This window comes from Corvus brachyrhynchos, unplaced genomic scaffold, assembly GCF_000691975.1.
Source record: "Corvus brachyrhynchos isolate BGI_N302 unplaced genomic scaffold, ASM69197v1 scaffold633, whole genome shotgun sequence".
NCBI lineage: Eukaryota > Metazoa > Chordata > Aves > Passeriformes > Corvidae > Corvus > Corvus brachyrhynchos.
The window spans coordinates 955597-979228 of record NW_008237435.1 but is presented as its reverse complement, the minus strand read 5'-3'; the positions used below and the strand labels follow the sequence as shown (position 1 = coordinate 979228).

At 37.8% G+C, this 23632-nt stretch overlaps 1 protein-coding gene across 4 annotated transcripts in view; it reads right to left on the bottom strand.

Moving 5' to 3' along the window:
- Positions 1 to 5974: 5974 nt before the first annotated feature.
- JPH1 (junctophilin 1) overlaps positions 5975 to 23632 on the bottom strand; it is a 76681-nt gene continuing 59023 nt past the window's right edge. The window contains exons 3-5 of one of the 4 annotated variants that reach the window (XM_017731211.1): positions 16521 to 17182; positions 8526 to 8621; positions 5975 to 8424 (exon numbers count right to left, since the gene is read on the bottom strand). In XM_017731211.1, the coding sequence (XP_017586700.1) occupies positions 8541 to 8621; positions 16521 to 17182 (743 nt within the window). In that variant the 3' untranslated portion in view covers positions 5975 to 8424; positions 8526 to 8540. The remainder of the gene's footprint in view (positions 8425 to 8525; positions 8622 to 16520; positions 17183 to 23632) is intronic. The other 3 variants (XM_008631364.2, XM_017731212.1, XM_008631365.2) reach the window with 3 other exon arrangements.

The following is a 23632-nucleotide window of genomic DNA, read 5'->3' as shown; positions in this document are numbered from 1 at the left end:
CATTTGGTACAGCAGCGAATCACTGTAAATACCAACAACATTTCTGTGCTCTGAGGAGATGCTCAGGGACATAAACCTGCAAATCTGCTTTAGGGTTCTTTTCAAATGGGGAGCTAATACGATTAAGCAGTGGTTAAATTTTTTGTTTGGTTGGTTTATCACATCTTTAGGAACAATAGGAAACTCCCATCGTATGAAGTATTTTTCTTGGAGAAATTTTACACAAGTAGTTAATAAAATGTTTTGGTACCATGTCTGCATAACTGACTCTTTTCAGTGGAACTCAAGCCAGCCTGCTGTAACAGCAAGCTGTTGTTTTCTGCAGGTTTTGGACACAGATGTTTCCCTGAACATTTAATTATTAAAAGGAGGCCTCCTAATAACTTCAATTATTCCCATGATTTAAAAATTGTATCAAAGTCTACTAAGTATCTTCAACTGAGAAAATGATGGACACCTGCGGTGCTGCTGAACACCTGGTGCTTCCTTGGTCTTGCTTTGTCTCCTAAGCCATCTTTGCTGTGCTTCAGTGTGCTGCTCTTGCAGGACTGCCTAGGGCTTCCCAGCCCACTTCCTGCCTGTACTCCTTCCTGCATTGCGACCCTGCATTTGTGGGTTTTGCCCATTTATTCCCTTCGCTCTTGTGTGCCCTTTTTCAACCCCCTGACACTCTTCTTCACTCTCTATGGCTCATGTTTTCTTGTTCCTCTCATCTGCCTTATCCAAACATCCTCCTGCACTACACCCTCATTTAAGTTTCTTTTACAAGTAAAGAAGAACTCATTCTCTTGTCTCCCAGATCTTTCCCATCCCACCTAATTTTCACATTCCATAATAATTATCATAGAATCACAGAAAATAGGCCATTAAGGGACATTCAGCAATCTTGCCTGTTCAGAGTAAACGTATTAAATCCTCTCATTCCTGTGGTAATCTAATTCAAAGATATTATTCTTACAATTAGAGAATTTTTCTTTATGCCCAACCTGGATCTCAATTTTCATGCAATTTAAGTCCATCTGTTTTTTTCTTAATCCCCGTGGGCTTGGAACGCAGCTTTCTAGAGCAGCTGTTTGAGTACTGAGGATGGTTGCTTCTCAGTCTTCTACCCCATTCATATTCCTATCTAACAAATGCCACTTTCTTCTGTACAATATTGTCTATTTCCTTAATATTTTTTCCCTATAAACAATCTCTTCCCCTCCCTTTTAACACATATAGGTTCCTTATGGCTTCTGCTTTCCCCTTCCTCCCTTTTCCCCATGCTTTCCTCTTTCTTCTGTTTTAGATTCCAACATGTCTGTACCTCCTTGTTCCTAAAGATTCATTTCCAATCCTTCTGACAATGCCTGTTCTGCTGAGTATCTCTGGTGCATGTGGAGGCCTGTTGCAGCCTATGCCAGGAATGTGTTGTCTTGGTATGGCAGGGGTGGATGGAAGCCATCCACTGTGATGTAAATGTCTTTCAATTACCTTCTCTTTGCAGAATGTCTTTTTTAGTCCTAGCCCCTGTGAAATGCTGCTGGTGCTCTTCTGTTTTCACTGTTTCCATGGTAGCTGATCCCATCCCTTAGTGACTTTCTCATCAGTGGCCTAAACAAAATCTAGAACTGAGCTGTCGTAATGAAATGGAAGGCAGTTTACAGTATTTTTGAAGACTTGGTGGTATTACATGATAAAAGTACTTTGCAGCTAAAATTGAGTAAGTAATTAAGCACCATTACCTTGAATGATGATAGTTTCTGAGGTATTCTGTGGAACATGTCCCGAATATAGTAAAATTGCAATGTTAAATAAAGTTAATGACACTGTTCCAGAAGTACAGAATGTAACAGTTTAATTAACCCAGAGTTACAGCAGCCTGGTTTTAAGTAACTCCCTCTCCCCCCAGCCTCTTCCTTAACAGCACTCCTGGTTCAAGTATTTCACTTGTATGCCTTTGGAATCAGATCCAGATTTGGATTCTGACTGAAATCCCAAAATCAGAGCCCGTAGCTCCAATGACTGATTCAAAACCCAAATCTAAATGCTTCCAACCTTTGGCATATTTATAGGCCAGATTTAACATTTACATACACCAGTTTTCAGTGTAGTATCTGATTTCCCCCCTCCCCTCCCACATGTCTGAATAATAACCATTGGGTGTTCAGAAGTTAGAAAATTTTTACATTTAGATCATTAAGTATAGATGAAGAAATGTAAATATAGGCAGCCATTCTCAAAACTCTTGGTCAAGATCTGTCTTTTGTGGTCTAATACAGTCTCTGTCAAGCTGCTATTCAGTGAACCAGTCTGTAAAGTTGAGAAAGACACGTCTCTCTCTCAAATTCAGGTACTGTCATGGATTAACATACCTATTGTTGTGAAAGACAACACCTGAAATTCTACTCTTTGACTATATTCTGTATTTTCTTCCAGGCTGGAAAAAACAGCATAAAAAAAGAGCAGAGTTCAAACTCCATGGCTTAAAGCCTATGATTCACCTCTCGATCATTTATTGCTCTTTACTTAACTAGTATTGAAGGCACTCATGAACATAAAATCTAGTCCTTGTCTAAATGTATGTGCCCCAGCTTCCACAGAGCTGCCTGATAAATCAGTACAAGACATGGAGGAAGACATACGAAAGCTCAGGCAGGACAGCAGCCCCAAACTTCCAACACAGGATGTATTTTATTCAGTCCAACAATCGGCATGTATCTGTATCAGGTCGAGAAATTATCATACTGCACTGTCCCAATAAATCACAACCCTCAACAAGACTCCTTGCTCTTCTGATTTGAGAATCAGCTTCAGCTGCACGGCCAGTCTTTTTCACAGTCTTAATGTGGGCATTTGTAGAGCAGTTCCTAACCCAGTTGATACCAGATTTTGTTCTCAGTAATGTCACCACTACCTTGGTTTCTATGAATTCCAAAGAACCATCAGAAATCTCTGTGTATGGCATCACTTTCAGTATTTTTCTTTTCAGTTCCCACACACTGTATTTAAATCACTGTCCTGACACTGGAGACAATGACAGTAGATTTGAAATTATAATACAGTTGCATAAACCAGCATCGACAGTGCAAAGAGAATGGACCCAATGAAAACTGTGATATGACACGTGCAATTTGCTGTGGGGCAAACTGCAGCAGAGATGGGCTCCACAGCCACACAGAGCTAAATACACTGAACAAGCGCCCCACAGAAAACACAACTTCCTGGAGTGAGTGGCTGAAGTCTCAGGGAAATGTCCAGATTCAGGGCAAAACTGATTATGTTGAATTTGTCAAAACTGGGAGGTGGGTGGGCAGTGAAGGACAGAAGATTATTAGAAAACCAGTGATGGCACAGCAGAAGTACCACCAAACCCATTTTCACTGGTGGTAAAGGAAATCCTGTTTTTTTCATTAATGAGAAGAATTCAAAACCTACTTGAAGAAATGACATAAAATATACTGCCAGTTTGCACCTAAAATCTCCTAGATAACCAGTCCTAATGGATTGTGAAAAGCATTAGCAGAAGCAAGCACATACTGACATGATGAAATTTAGATTACTGGGTTAAAAAAAGCTGTCTGTTCCCTGTTCTCCCCCCCACCCCCTCTTTGTAGCAAATAAAAGGAAGAAACATGAGAGATTGTTATCAAATTCTGCTACCAGCTTTATTTTTGTTATTGGTTTTAGGGGGGTGAAGGATTTGTTCTGCTGTTAGTCATGGTCACAACATAAACTTTTCAGATAGATGAAATGGCTTTTTTCCTTCTAGTTTATAGCCATTGACATTTTTTCTGAAAGATGTTGAGTATGGAAATTATATTTATCTCCTACAATGGTAGGAGGTGTAACGTCTCTTAGTTTGTAGTTTCTGTGTCCAGCAGAAAAAAAGCAGAGACAGATACTGTAGATGGCTCAGCTACAGCACGTTGGCATGCACAGCTTCTTGCTCAGATTTAGCCTAATTTCTATTTTCTGCTGTTTCTGTGAATATTAAATGAGAGAATGAGAAGACTACTTCATTTGAAACTTATTTAATCTCCCTTCTCTTAATTTGCTTTTTTTACTGAATTACATTTCCATATGAGAATGGCCTGTAGAACCGTCTCCCCTGACTAAATGGTTCAAATGAGCTATGAGTAAAACCATTTAGATACAATTCCCAACCATGTTTTATTAATTACAACTAAGGATGTTAGTGAGGCTCAGTATGTGCTGAGTTCTCCAGGCTTTTATCCTTGCATCTATGTTATTGTCAGAATCTTTTCATACTGTGTATTTTAACAGAGCACTTAATAAATATGTAATCACAGAATGTCATTAAAAGTTATGTAAATAACTATTTCAAGGTTTTTAATTTAACTCTCATAAAGAGGTTCTTCTTTTAAAGTCAGCACTAGGCTGTATTAATGATTTTTTTAACATATGTCTGTATCTGAAGGGCAAGCTGTAGCCATACGTCACAGAATTTCTACTTTCAAAGTGAACCCCTCCTTTTGGGAAGCAAATGCCAACAACTCCTCACTCTTCATGTTCCTTATTGCTTTTCTGATGGAAAAGCCAACTAAGATATATACTTAGATATATATATATACTAGGTAAAGCAAGGCCTTAAAAGCTATGACAGATGATTCTTTTTTTCTTCAGCCAATGGCACCTCACCCTTGTTCACTTGCTGTCTTTCTGTGTACACTGTACATACAGTTTAACCGGAAAAATGGAGCTGTCCAAGAAACCAAGCCTCACATGAGTGTGGTGAGAGAGCTCACTGTTTACCTGTGGGCAAACACACAGCTGTGCCAGGAGAAACTACTTTGCCTGAGAAGCTTTCCTTGCTGGAACTGGGGTAAAATTTTTCGTGCTGGAGCAGATCTCGAAGCATTAAGTTGCACGGTGTGTGCATGGGGTTCTGTTCCTTTAGGCACAGCAGAGGCACGGCCACGTAACACCATTTCTAATATAAACCACTGGTAAAAACATCTTGGATGGGAAATGACTTGCAAATTATGGGAACTTTTTTCTTCTATTTCCATGCAAATCTTCTGCTTGCTGCTGATCAGATTTTTACATGCCTGAGTACATTATCACATTCATATGCCTTAAGAAATACTTCATGCACACTTTACACTCCTTACTGAACGTATAGACTGTGGATCACAAATGTCAGAGAAGACTTATCTCACTAAAGTTAACTTTAAAATTTTCTGGCATTAAAGTTTTTTCTGTTTATTTTTCTTGAAAATGCATTTTTCTCTCCTTAAAGAGTCTAAGATTTTCTTTAGGAAGAAGGTATTGTGCAGAATAAAAATTCCTGAAGTTAAGCTTCATGCTGGTAGAATTATTTTAAAGAACAAGACAGTAATGACTGCTTCCTAAAAATATATTTCCATTAAATAGGAACTACTAATAAAAATTGCTCTACTTTTCAACTAAATATTAGGATTTCAGTACAGCTGGCTACAAGCATGAACTGGAATCATGGAAAACAGTATTTTCAGCTGATTGAGTAGTTAAGCAAATGTAGTGGCTTTAAGACAGTTGTAATGGCAAATTTTCTCTGCGTAAATACTGGCTCACAAATGTAATGTTAGTTTTGAACCTATGAAGACCCTGAGGAGCAGTGAAGCCTAAAAAAATTAATTCCCTTACAAGAAGAGCTGTTAAGTGACCAGTCACTCACCAATTAAAACAAAATTGATCAAACCATCTTGCAGTGGGAATACAATTTGAGATATTAAATTGATAAAGTTACAAAATCCTGTATTGGAAGATAAAAGAAGACACAAAAGGAAGCTTGAATTTTTTTTTAAATTATTTATTTTTAATTGTTTCCCAGAATCACTTTTGTTGAAAACAGTAACTCACAGTTATTTCAAAGGGACTAGAATTTCACCCATTTTCCTGCTTCACACCTTTTTATTTGATTAGTTGTTAGAAAAGTTGCTTCCAGAGAGTGAACAAAGTAATTCATAAACAGGAAAAAGTAGTCTGAAACTCTATTAATAACCAACTTATTTTTATTAGAGCAAATACAGTTGTGAAAACTGTACATTGTACATTTTGGGTCAAGAATTATAAATAGAGAAACTCATAGATAAAGAGTTCATTCTTTGACAGCAAGAAACTTTAAATAGACAAAATGACATTTTTAAGTACATTGGCAGGCTTCATTGTGCTGTCCAAAATGTAGTGTACAGTATAACAACCAATTATAAATAGCCTTTCATGTAAAATACAGCTGTGCACATTTTAGAAAAATACCAACAATTTGTTTGAGCTTTGTTTTTAAAAAAGCTTATAAATCATACATATTTATAAATGGTACTAACATGCTTACTTAAATTTATAAACATTTTTCATAAGCTTTGTTACCCATTATTTCCAGAGCATAAAGTATTTTAAATAAACATTTAATAGGAATTAAATATGTCAGTTACAAAATTACCTCTCCATGTACGGAGACAGGGGGTGACTGAACGGTGGGATGGAACATTTCATCCATTAATTCAAGGCTTACACAGTAACTTTTAAAATTTTGTTCTTAATTAAAAATCACTTTCCTAAATTTAAAACACAATTTAAACTTTGTAGTTTTTTTTTTTTTTTAAATAAATATACAAGTTTTATTTTCATTTGCTCTCTTTCTGCTTTCTTCTTTATCCACACTGGTCAATACACAGGATTCTCAACATATTTCTGTAAAAAACACCACGGTGTTACTTGCCCTGCTCGGAGCTGCTTCGCTGCACAATATTTAGTCCATACCTACGGTGCTTTACTATGCCGCATCAAAAAATAGCTAATATATTTTGTAAGAATGTTGCCCATTAAACCATGCAAAAACTTAGAAAGTTTACAAACAGGTTCAAAAACTATACTGTATGAAAAGTTTTCTAACAGAGATAAAATAAACCGTAATACAAGCCCTTTGCTTTTCGCAGCTTTAAATTAAAATGTTTGCTTGCCAAATGATCACACCACATACCTTCAATAAATAAGCATGCATTTGATTAATATAGGGTACAATAATTACAGTACAATGGCACAAAAAAAGAAACGTGATCACATCGTTTGAACGAAGGGCTATGAAACTACTTAAGACAAACTTTCCAAATGAAAAATTTTGAGGCTTTTTTAATGCTGAGGTAAAATTATAAATGGACTTTAAAGACACTGAAGGCATCAAGTTGATAAACAATCACTTAACATTTTAAAATGCTCTACCTGAATGTATTCAACAGAAATCTAGCATTTTAAAATTATGATTTATGAGCATTAGCTAGCTTAACTGTCCTTGGCATTAATGTGCACCCAGACAAGACTTTATTTTAACTGCTGTCAAAATACCTCAGTGTTGAAACATACTAATTCAAATCACCAATCACCACAGCACCAGAATTAAGAAAAAAATAAAAAAAAGTCAACATGCAAACCCTGTATCTCACCTTTCTTGGCTTATTTTGATATTCTATCTCCTGTTTAGAATGTGCTTATACCAATGTAAGATTCTTATTTTTTTATTATGAAAAATTTTCCTTGGTATTGGCGTAAGTATTTGAGCATTTTAAGGAAGATACCAGTACCTTTAAGTTTTGCAGTAATGGTGTATCATTTACTGAACCTTAATGCAAAATGACTCTTCAGGTTTAAGAAAATGAATTTAAGAATTTTATCCTTGGACTAGGAAAATATATTTGATTTTCTGCTTCTGCTGCTAGGCAGAACTGGTAGCTTTCTCCAGCTTGGACTAAACACTACTTATGGCTATACATCAAATTTCATAAACAACAAATGAACAGAATCATGCACAGGCAAATGAAATTCGATCTCCCAGAACACTGCAGGAGATGTTAAAAGCAGCAGGTAATGGAATAAGACTGGTGACTGATGTTGCTAACTATTTCTTCTAATGAGATAGGAGTGAACGCTGGAATCACTTCCACAGCAACAGAATCCTCTGACCACATTCCTCTGGCAGTCGTTTTCCCATCTCCCCACTAAAAACATCAGACGGTAAAATAGTAAGGCAGCTGTTAACTTCCATCAACAAAAAGTGCAGCTCCGTACATTTCCAGTTTAGTCACACTCTGCTGGAACAGATGGAGAAGCCAACGCACTTCACTGGCAGGGCTGCTTCAGCAGATTATTTTGTTTGTTTTCCAACATGGCTGCTTGCTTCAGCTTTCAGAGGACCCCAAAGCCACGAGCCACCAGCAGAGAAACTGATCTGGGCCCCTGGCTGAATTTTCCAAGTTTCATCTCTCTTGCGTCCCATCCTAATTCCAAGCCTCCTTCCCTGTGTCTGAGTATGACAGGTGCCATTTAAAAGGCTGATGACACAACTGCAGAGAACTGTGGGCTAACACCACTAGTTGTCATGACTTCACTGAAGGGTCAAAACAGTTACAATATTAAATAACTATGTTGAATCACATTCAGGCATAGCTAAAGTGGGGAACATTAAAAGTATGTGAAGAAATTAAATCTTTATCATTTAAGGTGGGATGGATATGGTGAATTTAATACAAAAACAAGACCTTTCTTACCTTTCTTAATTCCAATCAAGTTAGAAAATGGACAAAAAGAATGGCTAAACCAATATTCAACAGCATTACCAGGGCGATCATGACTGAGTTAGGGCCCTGAAAATAAAATAGAGATAACAGAATTAATGCAACCTCCAACATATGCACAGCAACGAACAAGACCCAACTTCACAATTTCTATAGGTTTTGACCTTGTGCTGAAGGAAACAGACCCTGCTGCTGAAACACAGCCACTATCCTTGATATTCAGGTGAGATAAGTAACATCTGTGTGAAAATGAGCTGGATGAATACAGGAGAGAGTATATTATTCACTGTTCTTAATCACACTGAGATAAAGCCACCTGACAAATATGACTGCATAAACAAATGAAAACAAACCCATCAACACAAAAACAATGTCAGCCTAAAATAAAGCAAAACAAAGAATGTGAACTACTTTAGGGAAGCCAGAGTGCTGCTCTACATTCTTACAGTGGGTTCCTTCTCCAGTTCCAGCCCATTTCAAAACAAACATAACAAAGATGCTTAAGAATACACTTTTTTGATAACCCAAGTGGAAAAGAAAATTTACTTACCAGTGCACTAACAAACCTGTTTCCATTACAGATTAAAATCCATTTTACAGCTGCAAAATTAAACTTGTTTTGATTTACTTGACACTTATCTTACAGACATCTGTACTGAAGAAATGAAAAGTCAAAAAACTCCTTCCATTCCCAGCTAGAGCTAAAATTGGTCAGAAAATTTACATCATTACAAATTTAGTCTTTCTGTAAAGCCAGAGAAGAGTTTTTAATTCTTTTTAGCAATTTTGGATTTTTTTTTTTTAAATGGATACTTTCTAATTATCAACTTGAAAAAATGTCCCAACAGATGAAAATTCTCAGTTCTGTTCTGCTCTTAATATGCTTGATTTATTACAACATAATTTTACAAAGATTTGTATACTCTTTTATTTCAGAGTTGCACTGTAAGCAGAAACAGAGAAACTTTTCATTCAGACAATACTTTCCTAAATCAAAGATCACGAAACCCACCAGAAAATGTGTGCAGAAAACTATCTTCTGAGCTACACAAGAATCACTGGTTTGCATAAGACGGTATGTATTTCATCAGAAATGATATATTGTTTTCCACATGAGGCATGCCTTGCAGAAGTTCATTATGCTTCATGACAACATAATGCTAACATTAGCTATAATTTCTGGAATGCAAAGGTGTAAGAACTTGCTATTAGTAATTTGCTGCAACAGTGTAACTGGGAAGCCATGGAATAGTACTTGTGTCATTATTATATCACATGCTTTCCTGAAACAGTCTCGTTAAACACCTTCTACCAGAACACACCTTTACACAGTAGATCAGACGGCAAGCCAGAACAAAACACATTATGTCAGGTACTGCTTAAATCCCTGGTGAGTCTAAATCCCATCAGTGCCTCTATCCGTAGCAGCCATCAAGCTCACTTAGCACCAACGCAGAGGTGTCTGTTCACATGCTGAGAACTAGGTATTCAAGTTCAAACAATGATTGAGATTATCAGAATGCCAATTAAATGCTGCCACAAGGGTAATGGTATTGGCAGTAGCACCCACATTTTGCTTAATGGCAGAATGTCTAAAATATTCACTAGGAAATTGAAGACCAGGTTTAATGGCACTTTGGTCAAAGTGATTTTGAATAACAAGCTCCCACTTACCAGCGGTACATTTCAACCATCAGGTCACAGAACAGAAGTGGAACCATATTGCTTCCTCCTTAGTGGAAGTGACTCACCATGTGCCAAAGCATACCAGACACTCGGGGGCAGAGAACAGGCATAAAAGGAAAGCACAGCTCCAGATATGGTTACCACAGCATTGTGAGCAGCCTTGCTCTCTACAGGAAGTGTGATTTGATTACACTATTAATTTCCACTAAGATATGGGTTTCTTTCTGGTGTTAGGCACTGGAACAGGTTGCCCAGAGAAGCTGTGGATGCCCCATTGCTGGAAGTGTTGGATGGGGTTTTGAGCAACTCGGGTCTAGTGGAAGATGTCTCTGCCCATGGCATGGGGATTGGAACTAGATGGTCTTGAAATGTGCCTTCAACTCCAAACATTCTATGGTTCCATAATCCTATGATTCTAATAGGGACTGCCCATGTGATTCAAATCAGGGTAATGGCTCCTTTATAGGCTGAAATCCCACCTGAAGATTTTGCAGTTATACTGCCCCAGGAATTGCAAGGAACTGTAAAAATCATTGCCAAGTACCATTAAAATTCTTTGGGATTTGGCCATCTAGTACTTTGCATATCTGAAAATAACATGTATGAAAATCACATTCATTTTTTCAACTAAAAAAAAAAGGAACCTATGGTGTCTTCACAGGAGCCAAGAACTTGTTCATTACCTGAAATACATCATGGAACAGCATCCTGGTAGCTGCAAGACAGATTTTTGCTGATTGCAGCTCTAACGGCAGCTTGGTATCATTAGTGCACAGTCTCATGGAATTAAGCTTGTTGGAGGGGAAGGGGACCTCTCTTTTGATGCATCTGTCAGTCAGGTTAGGTATAACAATCTCACCACAGCAACATTAGATAAATTAGGCTGAAAACCCCAGGGCTACGCTCTGAATCAAGTCTCATTTACAAAGACAGAAGCAAGTGACACCTTAAGAACTGGGCTGTTGATTTTACATCAAGATCATAGAAAAATATGTTATTTCTTTATGATAATGAGTCTGTGCTTTATAAAAAGAAGTAAAGCTCATATTCTTTGATCTGCTATTTGTATTGTGTTTCACATTCTGACAACTACACCTTTCAGCCCAAAGCAGGATTTCCTGATAAACTAAAAAATGATCAAACAACATTTATGAACACACTGTTATTATGCAATGAACTACTGCCTGTTTTGTAGACACCTACTAAATGAGCATTTAATGCTTTAAGGCAAATACCACAAGTAAGACTTTAGTGTCCTGCAAGGGCTTAAAATAGCAAAAGCCAAAATTAGTTTGAACAGTCCAAGAGTGATTAGAACAGGTGCACTAAAGAAGCTGTAGTAGAAAACCTTCAGTCCTGCTTAAATTTACCCTTTCAGCTTCTCGTAAGTTAGAAATTTATATAGTTGAAAATACAACCATATGATTAGCTTCCATTTGGGGAAGAAAGAAAGTTATTTTCCTAAAATGTAGTGCCAGGAAGTAAAAAGACTAGGCTTGTAATTCCATTGCATTAGGAATGTCCATTAAATTTAGCATAAAGTTCTTGCTCAGAGGTTTTATTTAGGAACAGGCAAATACTGTTCTATTTTTCTAACATCATGGTATTTACAGCCCTTACTAAATGAATGTTAAGTGAACAAAAAGATGAGAATTGAACAAAAATATGGGAGTAGAATCCCTGGGTAACATTCAGGTAAAAGCCAGGCTAAACACTGTGTGTTTAAAAATCTTTACCTGCCAAATGAAAAAAGTTACAGTTTAGTAAAACACTTGTGCCTGAGCTTGTACTTGTTCTAGGGCAGCACATGGACACATATTAAGCAAAAAAAAAGGGTATTCATAAATGTACACTACAATAGTGTTTTGTGAAATTCAATCCTATTTTTCACTCAAATCCAAGAGAACCTCCAACCAGCTCATACTCAAGGTGGGACAGCAGCCTGCAAGCTGAGACTGGGGCTAGAGGCTGCTAATGACCAGTTAGAAACAACAGTACTGGTTTGTGGTCAAGTGTCTCTGAACACTTCACACTGTGGGAAATGTAAGGTAATGTAAAGGAGCGTGATTCTTGGTGAAAGAGGGGTGATTTATCTCTCATAAATGACAGGTAATGCCTGCAAACAGCTATTTTTGAGCAGCTGATGAACTCACAATTTGTCATTGTGCTTTACATATGATTTAACCTTGATAAAACTGTGACTCTTTCTTATGAGTTCTGGAATGATTTCAAACTTTGTTTTTTTGAACAACAGGGAGTAAGTACGCAGAGAAACACACTTATATGTGTGGCATACGAACTATGTGCTGATATTTTTCAAGTATAATGCCAGAAATGGGGTATCTAGAGAATCAAGACTGTTTCTATATCTTTTTGCACTCAAAAGGCATTCTTAAGGATGTAACACATTCACAGAAAGTACAAAATATGAATTTGATTACTAAAACAACTACTACAAGCTTTGCAAATAAAGCTGTTTAAAGTTCTTAATCCAAATTAAAGTTGATGTTTCATTCAGGTATGAGAAATGGCTTTGATTTAGACACATGGAAGGAAGAATTAAAAATCTTCCCTTCGGGATCTGTGTTCTTAATGCGTTATCACTGAAAACCTGGAAAAAGTACCGCACAACTTTATACAGCACTGTTAGATAATCTAATGAAAAGTGCTCAATAAATGTTAATAGATTCATTTTTTGCATTCCAAAACCATGTTTTATCATTCTCTTTTCATGAGAGTTCTTTTCTCTTTATATTCCTTAACAAATACATTTTAGAACTTTTATGGAGGATCTAAGGCAGACTTACTTTCAAGGCATAACAAAATCATTTGTCAGAATGACTAAAAAGCAATGGCAGTTTCTTACTAAAATAAAATAATTCCCCAATGCAACTCTAGAATTCTGAAGTCTCTCAACATTCAGAAGCACCTGGGATAAGGAGAAGTACATTAATTAGGAAAAGGGAGAATGGATTTAAACTAAAAGAGAGTAAGTTTAGATTGAATATTAGGAAGAAATTCTTTACTGTGATGGTGGTGAGGCACTGGCACAGGTTGCCCAGAGAAGCTGTGAATGGCTCATCCCTGAAAATGTTCAAGACTATGCTGGATGGCTCTGAGCAACCTGGTCTAGTGGAAGGTGTCCCTGCCCATGGCAGGAGAGTTGAAACTAGATGATCTTTTAAGGTCCCTTCCAACCCAAACCATTCTATCATTCTATTAATCTGGCTGCTCCTCACTAACTGCACTCTTATCTTAGTCACTCCAACACGCTGTTGAGCTCGGTCCTGGAGCACTGCAGAACAGGCTACTGTTTTTCTGAAGCTGAAAGGTGATACTAAAAGTTAAAAGTCTCCAGGCAAAGTTAATAGTCATTCTGTACTGTTTCTCCCTCAGACTGCTAGGCCAATAACCTTCTCTTTTTTGCTTTAATTAGTTTAGCATTTTTACTCTCAGCATTTTGAAGAAATAAGCATGTAGGAAATTTAGCCTGTAAGGGCAAATTTATAGACACATAGAAGACATCTTTGAAAAACACCCACATACATTACATACATCTTAAGGTACTGATATAGTAAAACGAATTCCTAAAATCTACCTTCCTTCCATATTGGAATGCTGGTAATAAGAATAATGCAATTAGGGTGCTCCAAATGAAGTAGATGGACCTGGAGTAGAGCTCCCAGATAACCTGCAATATCGGTGAACAAACAGTAGCTAATGCACAATATCTCATCACTTTTACACCTTTCGTGATAACAGGCTGTAGGTTCATGGTCCTTAGCCTGATTATCCTAGAAGGTCAACAAACTGCTGTTCAGGTACCCTACTTGTTAAGATGAAGCCTCCCTCAGCTCCAAAACATTATTTGGAATGAAGGAAAAATAAGGACTATTTCTAGTCACTTATTTTCACCAGAGATGAAAAACAATTCCAATTCAGCCTAAAATTTGTACATGCTTACTCAACATTTACAAGCCTGTCAGCTTTGTGCTACCCTACATAGGAGTCATATCTGTGAGATTTGAAAGGTTAAAGGGCTGATATCAGCTGTAATACAGATTTTCAGATTAAAAAACCTCTGTGAACATCTACTCTGATCCGCACTAAACAGAATAAAAGCCTCCTGCAGAACTAGAGAATATCATCTTGACAAAATGCTCATTATCAAACTTTTCAGTGATGGCTCCAAAACCCCAGCATCTGGAAACTGATGGCACATTTAATTAAGATCATTAAAATCAACTTGAAACAAGATTTTTATCTGAATCTTTCTAGCTGTTGGATCTTCTCACACATATGCTTGTTAGCCTGGGAAACTGTTTTATAAAGCACACTTACAGAAAGTGATTTAATATGTCAGGGTTTTTTTACCTTGAATCTTTCACTGTAAGATATGTTTTAATCATTCTTGCAGCTCTTTGTGGGACTTCCCCTCAAGGTTTTTTTTTTCATTTTAAATCCCTGATTTACGGACACTCTATTTTATCCTGGAAGTGGTTGCACCCGTGCCAAAAGCAGACAGAACAGACTCCCATGTACTCTTGCTTAATCTTTTCTGTTGATAAATCTAAGGATTATATTAACATCTCTGAACAACAGCAGCAGACTGGGAGCTCATGTTCAGTTGCCCCTCTTGCTCCTGATCCACCAACCTTTTCCAGTTCTGTTCCTGTGTGGCCAGGCTCTGTTAACTGTCTTTCACATACAATATTATATTTTGCTGTGCTGCCCATGGATAATTATACTTGCAGCCTTCTTAGCAGTTGATTTGCATCAGCTTGTATTTGCCTTCATTGTAGACCACTCTCCTGGTCTCTGTGTCTTCTATAAACTTCATGGGCAATATTCTTATGTTCTCTTGTATGTCATTAATAAGAATGTGAATAGAGTAACAGAATTAATGTAAGAATGACCTCACCAGAATAATATCAAATAACTAATGGTTTTCTAATTCTTGAGAACCATCAGTCAGTTTTAAAAAATTCTTGTAATGTGACATTTAGCCTTTGCATTACTCTGGTTTCCTTGTCAGAATACATCACCATGCAAAAGCAAATTAAGTGACCTTCTTGACTGAGGATGATTCTTCTGTCACATCTGAAGACGTCAAACTTGTTTGACAAGACCATTTACAATTCATGTTAGTTGGAAATTCCTCCCCCTCTTTATTTCTAAATTCTTTACTAATGAAGTCTGGAGTCAATTATTCAAGTGTTTTGCCTGCAATCTATACTAGGCTATCTGGATCTCTTTAAATAGGTCATTCTGTTTATCCCCTCAATAATAACACACTATTTGTTTTGTAGAGTACCACCAAAAATGAGTCAAAGAAACAATGCTTATAAAAGAGAAATATTATGACAATTATCTCGACCTCTTCATTTACTAAAGATTAATTTTAGGATCTACAGCTAATGCTTTCCCGAGTTTCTCTTGGCCCAAAAATCACAGAATTATCATCATAGATTCTGAATTTCATACCCTGGCTTTTTCTTCTACCATGGAATAGAAATGGTACTAGTCATCACTCCTTTTCTGCATAGCTATTGACAATTTTATTGTTTTTAAATAATAATGAAATTAAGATTCACACTGATCCGAAAGGGTAGTTTTAAAACTCCATTTCCTGATGAAAAGTAAAATTTTTCACATCACTGTAAAACGTAAGCATTTTTAGATGCATGCATTTTAAAACAGCATGCATTTTGGTTCAAATTCCCTGTTTGTAGAGGCCACAATCAACATGGAGAAGAAGCTGAAATTGGGAGGTTGTCTGGACTGGGTCAGACCACAGGCCAGCATCCTGTCTCCAACAGTAGTCAAAAGCAGACCTTTGGGGATTTTTTTGCCCAATTATCTACAGAAGTGCAACACTGTAGGACTTCTTTTTCTGAGTGGGAATATATACATATATATGTACGTGTATAACTGCAGGTATGTATGTACACACATGCAAACCACACCTGTTTGTTTATACATACACACCCTAATACACACAGTAGCATGCTTTTGTGTTTATGGATAGGGTCTCATGGTCTCATGGTTCAGAAGTCTGTCAGTATCTGCCTATCAGCTGTCCCCTCCCAGTTTACAAAACAGATAATTTAAAGGACTGGAATATTTTTTCCTAACTCCAGTCTGGTGTAGTGGGTTTTAGCTAGCAGACCGCATCCAGATGAAGATTTGACAGAAGTAAGCTTTTCCTGTGCTTAGGTTGCAAAGCTCAGCACTTGGAGGCAAAAGGGCAGTGAAAGTGAAAAGGTTTCTTGCAGTACTTACCGAGCTGTTTCCTACTTCTTTCTCCATTGCTGAATGTGACTCATTATTAGCTGGGTTCTTTGGTGCAGCAAATTCTGGTTTCTTAATTTTTATTTCAGGTTTGTTTTCTTTGGCATCTGGCTTACCCCCAGATCTAGCAGGACTTGGCTTCTGAGAGGGTGGTACCCGTGCAAGTGTTGATGGTGAAGGGTTGGCATATTCATCTTCTTCCCTGAGCTCCTGTGGAAGCGCTGTTGGATTCGTTTTTACATAATAGCCATGGTAGTGACCATGCAGCTCCCCATTCTCTGTGCTGCTGGGATTGTGCTGGGCTGAAAACTTTGGCTGGTGTTTCCCAGCTAGCTCTTCCTTCACTGGTGCTTTTGAATATAAGGGCTTGTTAGTTGTGGGTGTTATATTCTCAGTGGCTAAAAGCTTTTGTTCTTGACTGAGTCTTGCCCCAGAAGTGGAGCTTTGCTTTTTCAGTTGTTTTGAAGGAGAAGTCTCAGAAGAAAGAGGAGGACTAATCCTTGGACTTGCTTCTGGGGTTCGAGGGGGTGTAGTACCTTTTCGATAAAAGTGAGGTGACTCTTTTGGGGTGGGTGGTTTCTCCTGACCTTTTTCTTCAGATTTTTCTTTTGCATCCATTCCTTCTTGAAATTTTTGTTTGATATAATCAGGGCCTGAAAAATAGTGTGAGAAATATTAAGATCAAAACAAAATTCACAGTAAAACTATCACATTGGGATGTCAGACTGCACTGCCTTGCTGAAATGCAGGCAAGGGTGTGTATTACCAAAAATTCATTGACATTCATAGTGATTTACTCCAAATTTCTCAGTCACTGGAGTTACTGTAGTTTTTTGATAATTGTTGGGACTACTTATTAACTTGGCTCGGTTACTCTACATCTTCAGCTTTACAAAGGGCCACAGGATGTAAATTGTTCCTGAGTGAAGTCTGAGTGACTGAAGACTGACTAAGCTTACCTCATCTATCATTCCTTTTCTGAGAGGAATATTTTGAGGTATGTTTTGCTTAATTACCCTAATTGATTTAACTTCTTATGATCAGAATACCTGTTTGATATGTAGGTAATTAACCATCAAAATGAAATGTCTCTTCTGTTCTTATAAGCTACAGGAAAAAGTGCTTGAATCGCCTTTTTTCCCTTTGGGTGAATGTCAGCTTGTCTGATATACACATATATGCACCTTGAACTCTCACATGCTGGCTTTGTCTTCCAGATCAAATAATTTCCATATGAAAACCCAGGTTAAGCACTCTAGTCAGTAATACAACTCCTACTTAGAAGGCAGAGCAGCAAGTATTTAGAACATCCTCTACCTAAATTGTACCTAAACACCCATGTGCACATTCACTACTAGGACTCACTTATCAGAGTGCATGTCTATACAGCTGTTAACATAAACACAAACTGGCTGACATGCTCTGCTCCAAGTTTTGGTTGTCAGATTTAATTGTTTAATGGTAAGACCTGAGCAAACACTGTTGAAGAAACAAAATTGCTGTAAATCTGTACGTATTGCAGGCAGGGTTTTCTGTTTTACTTCCTAGAGGTCACATTTCAGATTCCAGGATCAGTTTCCCATAGAAGTCAGAAGCTGGAGAGCTCTGTGAACAAAGAACTGCCAACAAACTTTCGGTATTTTCAAAAATGGCTTCTGAAAAATATATTGCAACTATTTCTCCACTTCTATCCTTGCTAGCACCACAACTTTCCTTTGATATTTTTATTCTTCTCTAAGTGAGCCTTATCTGTGCTTTATGTCATAGAGAAATTCTGTGCCCAGGGAAGAATGTCTGCACACATTTTTCTGCTTCTGAGTTTAAAGGAGGCTGTAACTGTGCTAGGCAGATACAGTGTTTTTACAGATGCCAGAAGCATATGCATCACTACGCAGTGCGAAGATGAGAGGAAGGAAGAGCAGCATGAAGCTTTTGGAAGTTACTGAGTCATCTGGTAAGTAAGCACTGCTAAGAAGAATTACTCGGCATGCAAGGTCTTTTGAGCAGGAAAATCACAACATTTTTGGCATCTCTGAAAACCAGGGGTGGAAACAGGGAGCTCTTAAGAAAGAAGGCTAGACACAGACAAGCCAGGATTTGTTCTCAAATGACATTTGAGGAGGAAGTTTTGAGGAGTTAAGCCTGCACAGAGGGAGAGAACTAGAGGCTTGATTCACAGCTTTTTATAATCTTCCTGGTAAAAGGGAAAGGCAGCACAACACAAATTAAGAGTTTCCATATATAAAGTTACAGGTATGATCGCCATTCAAAAAATTCTCCATCACGTCGGGGATTTCCTTCCATCTTTGCTGAGATACATAAGGTAATGCTGAGGGGTTTAACATGCATAAACTTTCATGCATAAACTTTCTTTTTCATATCCTTTCACATTAGATATAATTACAGGTGTAAAGAGAAAAGGATAGCTAAAAGAGCTCTGACTAATCTTTAAGCCCAAGCACGGAGCTGTCAAATTGCAATGATTAATTATTATGGACAAATCCACATTCACATTAGCTTGCTCTTTACAACTGCTGTGGTTAAAACATCCAATTGGAATATTATCTCTTCAGTCTTAAAATGCTGCTTTAACTCTGAAAATTCACATACTGTGACAGCTCTGCACTGCCTTATATATGTAGAGATTTGACTTTTACTAATATCTGACAGCACTTGACAAACTGAAGACACTTTCAGAAGGAAAACATCAGAAAATTACATCAGAAATGACCTCAGGAATGTCATCCCTCTCCATCCTTTCCTACAATCAACTAAAAGCCTCCCAAAGTTGGTCAGAGAAAATCCCATCTTCTCAAGAGACCTCTAAACTCTGTTGGAATTTTTGAAAAAAGAAGGGAGCCCACGGTCTCAGCTGCCCATGTCTCCCCAAGAGACTGGGGGAGCGAAAAGTAAAAAACGTAAAGCAAAACAAAAATATAATCTGGAGCTTCCCAAAGAAGTTAAGTTTCAACAGGCTAACAATACCACATTTTTACTGGATATTTGGCAATATTGGAAGCTATGTGACACTGAGATCCACCAGAGAATGCTGCATCCAAGTAACATCTGAGGGTGTCCGACCAGACATTCAGTCATTGCCTTAACACAGCACAGCAGCCCTCCCTCCCACCCCCAGTACATCACATATGGATATTAGAGATACATCCCTTGCCTCAAATCTTGTCAGGCAAGTCTTTCCAACACTGAAATTCTTGGCTCTATGCTCAAGTTAGCTTTGGAGATAGTCCAAATACTTTTAAAACATCTGTTCGCTGTATCCAATACAATCGGATTATGCACTGACTCCAAGCAGCAAGCAGCAAGAACTCAACTCCCACTCCCTTCTGAGGATTAAGAGCTGCCAGGATTTACCTTTTCCCCTTTGTTTAAGACACTATCTAACACTACAGACATATGTAAGAGAGTCCTTCTTCAGAGCAATCTACAGCACAGGTTTAAAGAAACAAGGGCCAAGGGAATTTGGAAAGAGAGTCACTAACATCTCTTCTTGTAAGATTTCTTAGCTGGCTGATATCTTAATGAGGAAGAGAATAGAACTTGAGGGTGGGAAGAAGGTAAAGGGGGATTATCTGACCAGGAAATAAACACAGAGCTCTGGTTTGCTTCAGTTTGCAGTTCAATCAACCAGTAGATCTAGACATGATACATGTGAGTGCCTATGGAGAATCTGGTCTGGAAAGCAGAACCAAGAAATGTTATCTAACCAAGTAAAGGTAAGATGAACCTGTGTGTTTCTTATGGTGACATGCTGGCTGTGCTACCATCGGTTCAAAATTGATGCACCTTTACTTGATAAAGGTCAGCCATGGGGTGGTTTTGGCTTGCACACCTGTTGTGATGCCAGCAACTGGATGGCACCATAAAAGTGTGAATTAGGCAGTACTCAGAGGGAACAGCCTCTGGAAGCCAAAGGACTGTGTGGATGAGTGCAAGGTATGCACACAGAGTCTCATACAGTCCGATGGTTTGCTTGAACAGCATTTCACTGATGGCTGTGGGGTGAGGGAAGCTTTGATTCGGTTGAAGACACACGCTCATGGTTGTTCTAAATCTACAATTTCTTGTGAAGTTCTTGTTTAATATGTCCTTCCTCCTGGAAGGGCTCCAGTTAGTGATGTGACAGCACAGCCAGCCCTGTAAATGAGAAGAGAAGGATGCCCTGGTTCTGCCACAGCATTTTTAAAGAGGTGACAGCCACATGCTTTCCCCCATGGCCTAGTGAGGCACACATATCGGTAGCACAGGGCTGTTGCAGGATTGTGGCTCAAGAAGCATCTGAAAATGTCATCTTGCAGGACACTGTAAATGCAGCCACTGTTTCCCAAGAAGACTAAGAAGAGACCTCACGCCTCATCAGATTAGAATGAAATGTGAAGCTTGAGAGGGATGGCAGAATATATCTAGGATACTGAGGGACAAGGCATACATGCAATTTCATCAGTGATTTTATAAATATCTTACCATTCTTACAATTCAGGAAAAATAAGCATTTCATATTACAATTTTATTAGTCTGTTGAAAGCAAAAAAAAGATTATAACACCACTAATGCAGGCTCCAGAACATAATCTTTTAAGAATATAATATTTAAAGTACTGTTGATGCTGAGTGATGTGATTCAATTTCAAGGTGTATTAGAAGTACTTATTAGATAAACATATGCTAATTTCTGCTTTTTAAACTAAAGTACACTTTATGTGATGTAACCTATCTTTAGTACTACATAGAGAGTTAACAAATAGACAGGGCTATAAAGAGTAATCCATAAGGAAAATAAGAAACAACATTATAATTCTGTCATTATGAGAAGATTTATGTTGTGCTTATAGATAAATTCCAAACGTGAAGCACATATTTCACTTCCTAATTTTGTTTACATGTATGAACTGTTAGTGGAAGCATGCTCCACTTTCACTGTACTGTTTAACAACTGTCTGTGGGGTAATGGAGACACAATCAAAGTTACTTGCTCAACCAGAACACTGCAGTCTATATGCAAACCTTCCAAGATTAGAGACCCCTTTTTACTCAACTACTGAACACTTCTACAAAAACAGGAGAGAATTTCTGATTTGAAAAGTTCACAATCTGTAAATAGAATACTAAAGGTCATACCAATAGCTCATTTTAGTGATGGGGAAGCTAACCCAAAAGGAAATTATGACCCAAAGCACATGTTTCATCCAAATAACCTTTCTGAATTTAGTGCTCACCTGTCAATAAAGTACCAACATGCCTAAAGCTTTGGTAAATCTTTGGCAAAGCTAAACATGCAGAGAAAGCCTTTGTCAAAACTAGGAATGGAGTGTAAGTCTCCTGAATAATCAAAACCCCACACAGCACTTTGGCCACAAGTTTGTTGCCTACCATAAATGCCATCTTGCTGAAAAAGCCGAGAGCCGATCTAACAAATCAAAATTCAAAGAGGAAACAGTAAATGATGAGTAAGTTTCTTACTTCAGATTATACCCTAAGACAAATCCAGAGCATGATATGGTTGAAGCAAAAGCTTAAGACTTTTGTATTTAAATGAACTGTACAAAAAAAGGAAAATGTATACTTTAGTGTTGGTAGAGCAGGTTGATATATGCTGTTCATGAAATAAGCCAGTGAAAACCATTTTGTTTATCTTCTGATATTTTTCTAATGTGTCACTGTTAGCAACAATATGTATGCTCTCACAATAAGATTTCTTTGCTATTCTGATGAACTTAATAAAACTTTGGAAAGCCAAGCGATCGATCAGAAGATAAATTAATATAGGGTCTTTCTTCCTTATGTTAGGATTTTTCAGGACAGGACATCCAGTTTAGAAGAATTCCTCAGGATGGTAACAGTAGGTGAAGGAAATATAAATAATCAATTATCAACCTCTTAAAATAAGTGATTCAGTGAGTCATTATGGAAGTGCAAATAAATATATTCAGTAAATTTTAGAAAGATATGGCTTATTATTATTTCTTCATTGTGGAGATGAGAAGGAATGGGGAAGAACTATAATTAATATCATTAGTACTTCCTCTGTTTTGTTCTTAATTTTCTGATGGTTCTACTGGTAACAGGGAACAAAAAATCCCTCTTAAGTGCTAGGCTGCTGGCTTGGAATTCAGCCCAACTGAATGGAGGGCTGTGCAATGCTACGTACAAAATGTGTTGATGAACTCGCTGGAGGCAGAGATATGGTTACAGTTTTAGTAATGTTTGGCACACTGAACTGGGACTGAACAGGACTGGAAATTAATGGCTAAGGATTATTTCTACAGAGAAATTAAAGGATAAAAGGCAAGGTACTTAAAGAGCCATAGGACTCTGAGAGAACACTTCTGCCTGACTTAGGTATGAGTAGAATAGAACAGGACATTTCAGTTGAAAGGGACTTAGAACAATCATCTCGTCCAAGTCACTGACTAATTTAGGTGTGAACAAAAGTTAAAGCCCATTATTAAGGGCATTGTCCAAATGCCTCCAGAACACTGACAGGCTCACCCGGGGCATCAACCACCTCTCTAGAAAAGCCTGTTCCAGTGTTTGACCACCCTCCTGGTAGAGAAAGACTTCCTAATGGTATTTTAAGAGGTTATCACCCCAGGTGTCTGCACTACCCTTCTGATGGATGCAGTGATCCAGCAACAGGGCGTGGAATAGTGCAGCTCCTTCATGGTTGGGTCAATGTGCAGCAAGGTAAGAAATCTCTTATTCCTAGTGATGCATATGTAAGTTATTTAATAATTCCTTAATTCAGAAACACATATGTAGGCCTGTCTGCCCTGTTTCAGCTGCATCTGAAGTTGGATGCCAGCTGCAATAATGGCTTTCTTTAACTGTACTTGAGAACGCTTTACAGAAGAAAACCCCACATTATCTAAGGCTTAAAAATAAAGCATGTCACAAAAGAGAAAAAAGAATTGAAATGGAAGGGATTGTTGACACTGCTTTGTGAGATGTAGAAGAAACCCAAGTCTGGATGGCTGATTTAACTTTCAGCCTCTGATGGCAATTGCATTTTGGTGAGGTATGATCAGTATTTTAAATGTTATTAAGCAGCTTCCCTAGCTAGGAGCAAATAAAAATATTTCCTGGATC